The 13,718-nt window shown below is 43.7% G+C and overlaps 1 protein-coding gene across 6 annotated transcripts; it reads right to left on the bottom strand.

Moving 5' to 3' along the window:
* Positions 1-241: 241 nt before the first annotated feature.
* On the bottom strand, positions 242-12,708 carry CNR2 (cannabinoid receptor 2). Of its 6 annotated transcripts, none has more exons than XM_079989056.1 (3): positions 12,038-12,708; positions 6,514-6,593; positions 242-2,175 (listed from the first exon to the last, which is right to left on the bottom strand). In XM_079989056.1, exon 3 carries the CDS (start codon positions 2,101-2,103, stop codon positions 1,063-1,065), a length of 1,041 nt encoding a protein of 346 aa, XP_079845182.1. In that variant the 5' UTR covers positions 2,104-2,175; positions 6,514-6,593; positions 12,038-12,708; the 3' UTR covers positions 242-1,062. The 6 variants fall into 6 exon arrangements, with proteins under 6 accessions (XP_079845182.1, XP_079845178.1, XP_079845179.1 ...); XM_079989052.1 differs by lacking the exon at positions 12,038-12,708 and adding an exon at positions 9,842-11,660 and having other exon boundaries at positions 6,514-7,170; XM_079989053.1 differs by lacking the exon at positions 12,038-12,708 and adding an exon at positions 10,133-11,660 and having other exon boundaries at positions 6,514-7,170.
* Between the last annotated feature and the right edge of the window lie 1,010 nt (positions 12,709-13,718).

Here is a 13,718-nt window from a genome sequence, read left to right as displayed (position 1 = left end):
ACATGATGCCCCAGGGAGCAAAGGTGCCCATTAGGTCTTCCCCTGACACCCATTAAGCCTCAACTCTGCACACACACTCCCTGCCCACCTTGGTCATTTGTTGATGAGAAGGGTTATCTCTTTCTATCCTTCATCTGGAAATCTGGAAGCAGGAGTTAATATGTGTTCTTTTAAGTATAGGAATCAAGAAGTAAGATGGTTTAGATTCTGTACTAAAAATAACAGAAAAGTCTACAGCCAGCACAACATAATTTTCTTTTATTTTGCACATTGTAGTTCGTTCCAGCTGCTGCTTGTTGTGGATGAAGAGGGACAGGAAACTATTCAAGGTGAGGCTCTGCCCACAACCACTGGAAATTGCATGTAGACCTCTCTCTGGATTCAGACATGCCTACACAAATTTATCACATACTGCCAAGCATAATTTTTTTCAATCATAAGGACTAGATACCTTTTATTAATTAAATAAATCTACACAAAATGAAAGCAGAGATTCTTAGGAAGCCAATTTTTGCACACGGTATTTCTTTATTTGTGTATTAGCCTCCCAAACTCTCTTCAGCTAAGGTCAGCTCCCAAAGTGTTACATTCTGCCTTTTTTCTGCTCTGCCACATAAATATGACATCTGAGTAGCTCTGATTGTGTCCAATCCTGGCCCACAATAATTGGAGTTTGTGTTTGCACAGTGTAGAGAAGTGCTCCCACTTTACTTTTTATTAAATAACAAATAAACTCTCCAAATGCCACCCTGTTGTTGCAAATGGTCAGACCTGATAGTCTGTTCCAGAGGTGGACCACTTTAATGGCCCTGGTTTCATACTGTCCTTGACATCCATTGCTGGTGATTTGATGGTTTGTATGGAGTTGTTCCAGTGATCTATAAACTGGGAAATCATTGCAACCGAAAAACTGCTACCATACTCAAAGGGCAAGTCGAACTCATGTAGAAAATAAGCTCTAGAGTCCCTTCAAACAAAGTATAAAACATCAGTTTCTATGTATAAGTTTTGACGCCATTTGGAGTGCAGACCTTGGAGTTCTGCCCCTCTTCCGGCGACAAATTAATCGCAAATGGTTTCGATTGGGCAGGACTTCTGAGTGCTCTCCACTTCTGGGTTGCTCTCAGATACACCCAGCAGTCTTCCAAAACAGGAGCAGACTCTCTTCAGGGAGGAGCACAACTCCCTACTCCTTAGGGCATAGATAGCGGGGTTCACCATAGAGTTCACCAGACAGAGAGTGCTGCAGAAGGCAAACGCTTGCTTCACGGAGTCGTCTAGTTCGGCAAAGATGCTGTAAATCATGAGAGCCAAGGCTGGTGACCAGCACATCACAAGAACCACCAGGACAATCACTAAGGTCTTGGCAAGTGTGACATCTAGTCTCACCTTTGTGTTCTGCTGGCCTGTTTGAATGTGGTACTTTTCCATGTACACCACATGCTTGCGGGCCTTCCAAAGAACATTCATGTAGGCATAGACAATAAATGCCAGAAGGATGGCCACCAAGACAATCCAGCTTGAGAGATATTTGTTGTCGACGAAAGGAAACAGCTCAGAGCAGGGGGAGCTGAGGTGGCAGCAGTTCCATCCCAGCAATGGCAGGAAAGCAATTAGCATGATGATGACCCACAGCATCACCAGGGCCACCACAGCTCTTCTGCTCGTGACAAGGACTTTGTACTCTGTTGGCCTGAGGATACAGATGTACCGGTCAAAGGCCATCAGTAGCAGGCTGCCGAGGGAGGCTGTGAAAGACGTGTTGACCCCTCCAAGTTTTAGCAAGAAGATGTCCTTTGATGAATCAATCTTATTGAAAACATGGAAGTTGACAAAGCTACAGACAAATATCATGCTGGCTAGCGTGTCTGCCAAGGCCAGGCTACTAATGAAGAGGTAGGAAGGCTTGTTCCGGATCTTGGGGGAAGAAAATATGAGGTATAGCACCAAACAGTTCTCCAAGATACAAAAGCTCCCAACACTGTAACAGAGCACGGCAATGACAGTCTGAGCTGAATTGTCAAGTACCATGTAGCATTCCATGGGCGTTGCACTGGAGCTGCACTGAGAGGTGCCGGCCGTGGTGTTCTTGCACTTCTCCATGCTGGTGAATTTAAGAGTGAGCAAGCTTTCTTCAGAAAGGCGTTGTCTTCTTTTGCAGTATTTATGGTGCAACTGCAAGAGAGTTGGAAATGAGAGAACTTAAATATATAATAGTGTACAAATGCCATCAATGTGTTCTGGTCAACTCCAGCTTGGATTTACTAAGTTCTATCTGCAACACCTCCCTTTTAGCTGCATAGTTTCCTTGATTAATTGATTGATTGATTGATTGATTGATTCCTCATTTTACTATATACAGTGGTACCTCAGGTTACAGACTCCGCTAACCCAGAAATAGTACCTCAGGTTAAGAACTTTGCATCAGGATGAGAACAGAAATCACGTGGTGGCGGCGGCGCGGCGGCAGTGGGAGGCCCCATTAGCTAAAGTGGTGTCTCAGGTAAAGAACAGTTTCAGGTTAAGAACGGACCTCTAGAACGAATTAAGTTCTTAACCAGAGGTACCACTGTACTGTACTGCATTTCATTTCATTTTTTAAACACAAAACTGCATTTTTAAGAATTGCCCAAAATTACTCAATCATATTCTTGTCTTCTATTACAGCAAAAAAGGAGAAATGTATCTCAAAGATGCTGGAGAGGATGACTATTTTATTATTCAATTAGTCCAGCATGTTTTGGCTCAAAGGCTTCTTTGTTTCCTTTCAAGTTGGCATCTGGTTGTCTTGGGAGACAATGGAGGAGTGCGCCTTTGAGGGTGAAGTCAAACTGTTGGAGAGTTATAGTGTCTACTGAAACTGATTAAGGAGAGACATATTTTGTTGCAGCTGGGACAGATGAAGGTGTCCGGTTGTGCTGCTGCAGATGCACCATGGCATTTCTTCTCTCTGCACTCCTCCCAGTGGTCATTTCTCCTCTGGTTACTACTGTGGTCTGTCTCCAGGCACTGTGGTCATCTGCGAGGGATTCCCACATGGCGGGGCTGATGCTGCCAGCCTTTATGTTTTACAAACTGCTCAAAAGTCATCCTGAGACACTTTTGTCCTGCAAGATCTTTGAAATGGAGAATTTTAAGCAGTTTGTAAAGAAACTAGGAACACTTTCAAAAGGTACCTGAGCCAAAATGCAAAGAGCTAATTAAATGATAAAATAATAATCCTATCCAGCACCTTTGCAGTACATTTCTCCCTTTTCTTTACATCATTGGATGCTTCCTGGGTTTTGTATGTTAATGATTTTTTTTTGAACAATTATGTAACTAGTTTTTAATGGATTTGTTGTATTTTACGGTAAATAAACATTCTACACCATGGGTAGGCAAACTAAGGCCTGGGGACCAGATCCAGCCCAATCGCCTTCTAAATCTAAAACTTTTACATGAGTAGAATGTATTTAAAATACATCTCTGGGTTATTTGTGAGGCATGCCTGGTGTTTTTACATGAGTAGAAGGTGTGCTTTTGTTATTTGTGGGGCATAGGAATTCGTTCATTCCCCCCAATATAGTCCGGCCCCCCACAAGGTCTGAAGGACAGTGGTCCGGCCTCCTGCTGAAAAGGTTTGCTGACCCCTGCTACACCATCATGTAAATTGCTTAGAGGTCTTTTGCTCTAGTAAGTGGTATATACATTTTGTTAAAAGAAAAAGGCAGAATGAATGTTCAGTAACAAGGTTGTCTGGAAGTGTCCCACTCCTCCACAATGCAGTAACAGCACAGGTGTAGCACTGTAGCCTTTTAAGAACATGCAGGAAGCAAAGCCTCTTCATCTTTTCATGCACTATACTGGTGCATCTACACTGTCTTTGAAAGATTAAAAACAAGATATGCATTTCATTTATATGTTTTCTTTTCCTGTACATGCATGGTTATGCAAAACTGCAAGTTACAGTATTTATTGAGGCTGAGTGCATGCACATGACATTATGTAGTGAACTGTTTGCGCATTTAAAGCGACATGCTCTGTGCTCCTGTGTATAAAGCAGCTAATGGGAAAACCAAAACAATGATATAATAGAAGCAGAAGTGCTAAAAGGCGTTTTCTTTCTGAAGAGGAAGTTGTTTCCATCATGTTTCCTGTTTTCACAAGCATACTTCTTTAACTAGAATACCCTTAGAAACCCTTTTGGGGGGAAATCTAGCAAAGAGAAGTTAGGCAGCCTTTGATGCTACTAATAGCGCTAAATTAAATGAGCTTTGAAGCCTTATTCCAAGCCCTGGGTTAGGGTCCGCAAGTACATGACATTCCCTATAACCTCTTGCCTCCAGAGCTTTTTTACAGCACCACATCTGCTTTCGCTAGCTCCTGTTTTCTAATGTTTGCTTCTGCCAAGCACACAGCATTCTGGATAGATTCTTGTCTGTGCTTTGGATTTTTGTAAACCTGGGCTACCTGACATAACTCCTTGAAACATCTAGTCATGACAGCTAAAGGAAACCTCCACACTCAAAGGCAACATAGCTAGGGAAGGAAGGCTCTGTCTATTTTTGTTTCCTCAGCTTCTCGTTTTTGCAATCTTATATTTAGTTCTCCACATTCTTGTAGCAATATGTGATTTTTAAAAAAAAGTCTTCAAGAAAAATATTCAGCATTTTAGTGTAAATCTCTCCTAATAACACCTTTTTCCATGTAGTTGTGACAAATTTACACCCTTTTGGTGAGCAATTTTTCCTAATATAATGTACTCTGGTAAGTTATTTTCACTAACACATTCATTTATATGCACAATTTCCCTTAACATACTCACTTTTTAAAACATTGGTTGGAGAAGTGCATTGCAAAATTCAGGTAAGTGTGAATTTCAAATGATGGCTGTATTTTGGTTCTCATGTTGTTTTGGAAAGTGTGAATTTGATAGATTCAGCTTCAAATGTGAACTGAATTGAATTCCTCTTCCATCCCTAAGTACAGGTACAGTTCCTGGCTCTTAGAGGCAAACAACAGGATATGGCTATCCCCTGCTTCTGAGCTTCTCGGGAGTCTCTTGCTAGCCACTTTTAAAGAGAAAACATTGAGACCAAAGCTCCATCTTAGCACATCAACATCCATTCACCTTCTTTCTAATTAGGAGAGAGGACCTTGCATAGGATAGAATCACACTTTGCAAAAAACTGTGTGGCTGCAGCTGAAACCCCATGTTCTGACATTGTGTTGTTCATTGTCCTTCCTCCAACAATTTGAAGTGAAATGCAAAAGTGATAGAAGAAAGGGGAGTAAGGCTGCATTCACAATAAACATTTAAAGCACATTTAAAGGACATCCCCACCACCACAAAGAACTCTGGACGCTGTAATTCACCCCTCATATAGTTACAATTCCCAGCAGCCCTTAACATAACAAGCTACAAAGCCCAGAATTCTTTGAGGGAATTAATGTACTTCAAATGTGCTTTAAAGGTGCCATGTGTACACAGCCTTCTATATTACAGAAGATAAGAATTTGATAAAGGCCAGCCATTTTCAGCATTTCTGCTAATGAGCTGTTCCACTCTTTACAATCCCACCCAATGAGAGATAACATTAGCGAGCATTTAAAAAACAGTGGGCTGCTTCAGGAATAACGCCCAGCTATGTTTTAGTATTAAATAAACAAGCCTGCCTGAGCCTCAAAACATGTATGCCCCTTACCTCACAATCTCTCCTCCTGCATGCTCAGTAGATCAGAAGCATTTTAAACTAACCAAAGTTCCCTATTATGTCCAAACTCTGGATTGTGTGCACTCTGGTTAGTGAACAAACCAGGATCACAAACCATGGTTTGCTCCTGCTTTGTTTGAGCTATCTGTAGTTTGAACCAGGGATGGAGAATCTGTGGCTTTCCAAATGTTGTTGGATTCAAACTTCCATCAGCCCCAGCCAACATTGCCAATAGTCAGGGATGACAGGAGATGTAGTTAAGGAAAGCAACATCTGGCGGGTCAATTTAGCCACTCCTGATTTAAGGTAATCCCTATTCCATGGATTCTGACAGAGAACTGTCATTAATTTAAAATCGAAAGCAGGATTTTTTGTTCTCTTACTCCAGTACATTCTCAGTGTTCTCCCTTGGAGCACACCTGAAGCTTGAGCAGGCTTGTTCATATAAAGCTAAACCACAACTTAGTGTAACATTCAAAAAAGGCCTTAAAGACTTATTGAGATCCCTGAAATTTTCTCTCAATTTCATCTCACTCTCCTGCAATGAATTACTGCACATTTATTGACTAGAGAACTTGGATTATTTAGAAAGGCTCTCAAAAGCAGCGCACTGTACTCTGCAGCTTCCCAGATAAATGTGCAATTATCAAATGCAATTTTCTTCGTAAGGTTTTAATGTTGGTTTTACAGTATTCAAACACTTTTCATGTAAAAAAAATCATCAAAAGAGACTTTTACTCCTTGCTTCCAACTACAAATTTCAAATGCAGGATTGTCATAATCACCGCTGTAAAATGAAATTTTGGGAAGGACCTACCTGGCTGACTTCTTGCGATTTCCTCACCTGATCTGAAAGAGTTGCACAAAATCAGCCCGAATGTTGATCTCCGCGAGAGTCTGTGGGAAGAACAGATGTCTGGAGAGCTAAAACCACAAAGTAACAGCCTTTGCAAGAGAAGAACCACAGAAACCTGCAAAAGCTGAATCATGGCATGTCAGAGAGTAGAGGGATGTGGTGGAAAAAAGAAGACCATGTGAGATTCAGCGCTGGCTTGATCTGCGCTGGGACTTTCCAGGAGTCTATGCCTGGCTTTCTCTGTGCGACCTTTGAAATGGAAGGAAAGCAGGCAGGCATCAGCTCTGACAGGAGAGCAGGTGGCAGGAGCGGAACAGCTCTCCAAAGGCTGCCACCGCAAAGGGCTTGTGGGGCAGAGATCTCTGTGTTAACAGTTGCCACCACCAGAAAATGTAAGCAATGTTGTAAAAAGAGCTCAAAGTTGTATGCAAAGAGCACTATTGTTTGTGACACTCACACTAATTTCATTTGTCCCACTGTTGTCTCTCTTCTCAAGGAGGTTTTGGAGCCTGCATCAGCTCCAGAATTTGGGGAGCCCTTGGGCAAGATGGTCTCAGAGAACCCTCCTCCTGGGTTGTCCCCCTTGCTACCCTCTTCCTCTGGACCTAGTACGCACCACTGCCCAGAGAACGCAAGGGAAATGGAGGCTGTTACTCTTTCTCCCTGATCTTCTTGCACACTTTAGAAAGGACAGGTGACTGAAGAGGAGGAGGAGCAGGGTCGGGGGGGGGCAGCTGGGGTGTTGGGGCATCACCAGGCACCTGACACTAGCCCTCTTTGAAACCCTGCAAAAACCTGTTGTTCCCTAATGAGGAGCAGGACAGAAAAGTAAACAAACAGATAGGAACATTAGAGGCAACAACAGTGATTCTGCCAGTAAGGGACATTTGAGCATATTTCTTATAAATGCCAGTCTCGTGAAGATAGCTGTCTGGAAATTTGGGCTATGTTCACAGTCCTATTTACTGTGCACTTAGTGACTTTCCAGTGATTGGTCTTTAATCCATGTTCATACAAAGTTATTTGGGTATGTTCATATGACTGCTTACTCTGCATCCACTGCACTCCCACTGCTAATTTCTGAAGCCGCATTGACACAACATTAGCCACAATCCATATTGATCCTGCAGTTTTACAAATACTACCATCACCAGCAAAGCTTCCTGGCTGACAGGAATGCATCAAACTGCAGTATTTGTCAAACTACAGGATCAATATACATTTCCAACCTCTGCTTAAAACCTCCAATGAAACAGAGTACTATACACCACTTTCCCGCTGCACCGTGTCAAGGAGAAACTTATCGCTCCCTTGCCTCCAGGGGTGGCTGGTGCTCATTGGGAATGGTGCAGCAGAAGGCAAGAAGACCAATAGCAGATGGAGTCAGTGCCAATGAGAGGAGCCAATTAATTCTAATTTGCCCCCATCCTCTCCTCTGCTGAGATCTCCAAAGGCAACACTTGGGCTATGTGCACACCATACATTTAAAGCACAACCCCCCCAAAGGAATCTTGGGAACTGTAGTTCCCCCCACAGAGCTACAATTCCCCAAACTGTTAACAAACTACAGTTGCCAGGAAACTTTCTTTTGGGCGTGATTTAAGTGTATGGTGTATACCCAGCCTGAGAGGAAGAGGAAGCTGGTAGGCAATGCTGTCCCCTGGACTGGAGGTAAGAAGATGGGCAGGTACAGGTGAGATGAGATGGGCATTCTCTCTATGGTTTGGGCTGTGAGATGCACACCTGAGGATGCTGTCATTAAGCAATGCACTCACAGATACGAATTGGCTGTTTCCCACATATCTTTTAATGTTTAACAGACTATTGTATTTTAATATTTTGTTGGAAGCTGCCCAGAGTGGCTGGGGAAACCCAGCCAGATGGGCAGAGTATAAATAAATTATTATTATTATTATTATTATTATTATTATTATTATTATTAATTGGGCCACGCACCCATTTTCCTTAAGTCAAATCTTAGAAGGTGAGATTGGTGGCATGCTTGTGGTAGGTCTGTGCCACTTGGGGGGAAAATCTAGAGGCTGACAGGGGCCCACTGGTGATGAGGCAAAAGCACACCCAAAACCCTGTCAATGTTTTTCACTGGGGAAAAACAGGAACAGAGGAATCCAGGAACTGGAGCGTCGTGGGAAAAGAACAAGACTGGTTATAAAAATGACAGGTTTACGGTCTCTTAGCTGAAGAGAACATGGCTCTTATCTTGTGCCTTTTTGGAGTGGAGAAGAGAGGAAAAGTCAGCAAGTGCATCTGTGTTTGAACACAGAGCAGAAAGAGATAACAGCAACATATTGTGAGAGAATCCAGAAAGATTTGCAGCAATGTACAGTGGTACCTCGGGTTACAAACACCTGAGGTTACAAACACTTTGGATTATAGACTCCGCTAACCCAGAATTCGTATCTTGGGTTAAGAACTTTACCTCAGGATGAGAACAGAAATCACGCAGCAGCAGCAGGAGGCACCATTAGCTAAAGTGGTACCTCAGGCTAAGAACGGTTTCAGGTTAAGAATGGACCTCCAGAATGAATTAAGTTCATAACCAGAGGTACCACTGTATTGCGAGAGAATTCAGTGCTCCTTTTTTCCTTCTGTGAGTTCTCTGAGCTGATTTCTAAGGGGGCAACAAAAGTTTCATCCCAGTCTTTCATTATATCTGATCTAAGTTTTAAATGAATCTCCATCGCAAAAACAGCATCTATTACCAGTACTTTGCCACCTTTTCTCGACTTTTGCGCTGTGTTTGAACAAATCTCAGAGTTGGAAGGACCAGTGCTTTCCCAACTGCCACAAATGGCGAGTGCTGAGGGGGAGGGCTGTTGCTGTGAAGCCATCTGAATTGAGACACGGGACTGTGCTCCAGTGGCGTAGCGTGGGTTGTCAGCACCCGGGGCAAAGCAAGTAATTTGCACCCCCTAACCCGTGGATTTGTGCCCCCTAACCCGTGGATTTGCGCCCCCTAACCTGTGGATTTGCCCTAACCCCAGATGTTGCGCCCGGTGCGGCCGGCCCCCCCTGCAACCCCCACGCTACGCCACTGCTGTGCTCTACAGTACAAGTTGCCTTCTCTGCTCCTCTTTTCGCAGATCTCTTTGAAATCCTTCCCATTTAGAGGGCAGCCATTTTCTTTATGTTAAAAAAGGTAAAGGGACCCTTGACCATTAGGTCCAGTCGTGACCGACTCTGTTACAACTGCGTTAAAAGTGGCTTAAGCCATTTGCTTTCTCCTGTGGCAAGCAATCTCTGAAGAGATCTTGAAGTCTTCATTTACCCCCTTCTAACCACAGTAAATCTCTTTACAAAATAAATCAGCCCCACCCGTTTTTGTTCTAATTATGAGTGCTGTAACATGTCCAAATAGAATTCGCTATTTTGATAAGTGTTTTTTAATATTTAGAGTTATCTAATGTAAACATCTGTGGGTGCTGGGTTGGGGAGAGAAAAGCTATTCCGCCATCTTGTGGTGATGATGTCATCCGCCTAAGCATCCTCTTGCAAAACTGCCTGCCTGTGCTTAAGGTTTTCTTGGGGCTTTGCAAAATCTGTTGGGCAGTCTAGGCACCTGTCAGCAAGGAAGCCTTGCTGGTGATGGTGGCCATTACTTGAGTCTCCTTAAAAACAAAGCAAAACATCTGGTGAGTCTTGGTCCTGTCCATCCCCCCCCCCCCCACTCTAGAATGGCAGAGCTTCAGGATGCAGTTGATATTGGGCCAGGCGGATCAGTGGTCTGACAGAACAAGGCAGCTCCCCTGCATTTCCCCAGCTGCCACTCTTTTGCCTTTACTCTCAGTTCAGGAAGTGAGAGTGATCCATCTCCTCAGTAATGCAGCAAATTCACCTCAGCCAGGCGGCAGGAGGAGGGCAGGGGGGCACTGAAGGTATAAATGACTATCAGACTTTGAAAAAGTGCTATCATTGGATCAAGTTCAATGTGTAAATAATTGCTACTATTTTGACTTTTATTGTGTTGTCTTCCTTAGTGGGTTGTGGAAAACACTATTATGAATAATGCTTTTTATAGGGTAGGATAGTATGCACTAAGATGAGTTTATGGAACCAAGGGATCAGTAGCCTGGTATAGTTTGGGATCTACTGACCTAGGGGGTTAAAACTTGCTGGGTCTGCCAGGCTAGCCATTCCAAGTCCTGAGCAGGCCTTGTCCAGTAAGGAAGGCAGAGAGCTTAAAAGCTCTTTCCACAAACCAGGAAAACCCAGCACAAAATAACTTTTAAATTCTCTGCCTTCTTTACCAGGCAAGGCACTCAGCATGTGTGCTCGGTGATGCTCTCATGAGATCTTGCAGGGCTGTCTGAGTTCTCGAGAGATCTCACATAAGCACCCCCAGGCAGGCAAGGCTCTGGAAGGGTGATGCTCACACGGGCACAGTTTGAGTATATGCATTCTTAGATATACGTGCCATCCCTGGAACATAACCACCACGCAATAAAAGCTGCTGAAGAAGACCTCTGAGGTGTACTCAGTTAAACCTCTGTGCAAGTTCATCCAGTGGATGTACCCTGGCAGAGAGTCTCAGGTGAAGCACTTCCACAAGCTGCTCAACAAGATCAAGAGTGATTTTGGATGCTTGCTGGACAAGCACAAGACCTTCTTGCGATACTATGATCAGCTGTATTCCACAAAGGCAAGATTTCCATTTTCTGAAAACCAGATCTGCATAACCTTTACCTGGAAAGATGCTTTTGACAAGAGGTCTCTCTTTGTAGGATCTGTCCAACTTGCTTTAGCAAGTCTAGGCTGTGGGAAGACTCATGTGTTGTTCAGTCGTGGAGCGTTGGCTAGCATCATTAATAAAATCTTCAAAGAAGCCCTGCTTGTTATAACTAAGGGAAGCTTACCACAAGCACACTAAAACTGTAGTCCCAGTTCATGTTTATTATAATTTATATATCCCACTCTACCATGGGGGCTTTCAGCCTGGTTTCAAACTCTCCAACATTCCTCAGATGAAAATAGGAACACTTCTCACTCCCCCACAACCGACCCTCATCGATCAATGGGGCTTACTCCCAGGTAAGCGCATATAGAATTACAACTGCAGTTTCTTTTTTTAAGAAAGTAAATACAGTCTGTCTGCCTACAGTTCCCTACCATCATCATCATCACACTCACATGTTAAGCACTGCTCAGCTAATTGTTGATCATCTGTCTATGCAGCACTTATTTTAAGTGTAAGCCAAATAATTCAAAGAAACAGGCAAATGATTTATGCAATGCTGTTGATGCACATGGCACTTTCCAAAAAGACAAGGTCGTGCCCCAAGGAGATTCCAATCTACATTTCAGATAGGGAAGGCAGCAGAAGGAACGGAGGGAGGGAGGGAGAACCAAAGCAGTCAATGAGGCAACAAACAGGGACACATCTCCACAAATGTCATTACATGTACTTAGGCTTCTATAAATGAATAAACATAAATGAGAGTCAGTAAACACTTCATCTTGCAAGTACCTTTTCTCTCAAGAAAGCTGGACCCTTTGGATAGCAGATCAGGTGGCTTTATAGATGGGATGCCCCGGTCTGGATGCTTTCAGAGGTCCTCCCCATTCCACCGCCTGGGTTCCTTATGTTGCCCTCCTTCAGCAACTGGGCACTGCACACCCTATGCCTCTTGTACTCATTGGCTCTGCCAGGGCATCCATTCCTGACTGGGTGGTAACTGGCCAAGGTTCACCCTCCTCTCCTAAGTAGAAATGCTCTGTTGTGCATCCCTTATTGGAACAAGCATGGGGGAAGAAACCCTCCTTTCTGTTTAATCAGCACTCTGGTCAACCTCAGTTGTAGATCACCTTCCAGTGTTAGATTTTCCTCCGAGCTACAAGAAGTGTTTTAAGTTGCAAGCCAGAGCAGGGAAGTATTTATTACTTCTCCATCTCTTGACTTCTGCAGGAGTCTGTCAGCCAAAGAATGCGCTCAGTCTCCTGTGGCTTTGCTATGCATCACCTTTGCTAAGAGCTCAGTGGTGTGGTTAAACTCTTGTGGTGTTTCTGTGTAGGTAGGAAGGCAGGCAGGGCGATTGGTGCATTTGGAAGACTTCATAAGCCCCTGATCAGCATTATCTAATCATTGTATAGGGACTGATTAAACTACCCATTCCCATTCTCATTTCTAGTTCCCCACCTGTCTGCAGCAATACACACACACACACACACACACACACACACACACACACAGTGGTACCTCAGGTTACATACGCTTCAGGTTACGTACGCTTCAGGTCACAGACTCCGCTAACCCAGAAATAGTACCTCAGATTAAGAACTTTGCTTCAGGATAAGAACAGAAATTGTGCTCCAGCGGTGCGGCAGCAGCAGCAACAGGCCCCATTAGCTAAAGTGGTGCTTCAGGTTAAGAACAGTTTCAGGTTAAGTATGGACCTCCGGAACGAATTAAGTACTTAACCTGAGGTACCACTGTATATATAACCTTCTCACAAAAACATTGTGAGCATTCTAGAGCTTGTCCGCACCTAAGTTTAATGTGTATTCAAATTTGTTTAGGTTCCCATTTAAGCCTGTGTACACACATAGCCTATGAATGCACAGGGACCGCCCCTGCCCCCGGAGTCTGCTTTTGTACATGGTGGCTTACAATTGTACACACCTTTGCACGATAACGTCATCTACTATCCGTGTTGTCCGTATACACGTTTACAAACTAGTGAGTGTGTAATGGTGTTCTCTAGCCACCTTCCCTCAATTAGTGTTTTCATACACACACACACACACACACGGCTAATTTAGTGTGTTGTTTCCTATTTTGCCTATTTCATCCATAGGCAAGTTAAACATGACATTGGGTGTGGGGCACAGTCCTGCAATGTCAGTAGGTCTGTCCCAGTGGGAGGGGGACCTGAGAAACCCCATTCTGTGTACACATGCACAAAAATGGAGTATATGTGCAGGAATCTGTGAGCTATGGAACAAGCCCAGTCTATTCTAGTTTTTAAAAGCACAAGATCCAATAGAATCATTACTATAAGCCATGATGGGTAAACGGAGCCTCCATGTTTTGAGGAAGTGTACTTAGGTCAGTGGTGTAGCGTAGGTTTCCAAAGCCTGGGGCCATGTGGAGGGGATGGGGTGGGAGGGAAACGTACTCCGTACACATGGGCATTTAACTGTCTAACGGC

Source organism: Podarcis cretensis (assembly GCF_951804945.1).
Source record: "Podarcis cretensis genome assembly, chromosome: 8".
In the NCBI taxonomy this organism is placed as follows: domain Eukaryota; kingdom Metazoa; phylum Chordata; class Lepidosauria; order Squamata; family Lacertidae; genus Podarcis; species Podarcis cretensis.
The sequence above is the reverse complement of the archived record's forward strand: the minus strand, read 5'-3'. Positions and strand labels throughout refer to the sequence as shown.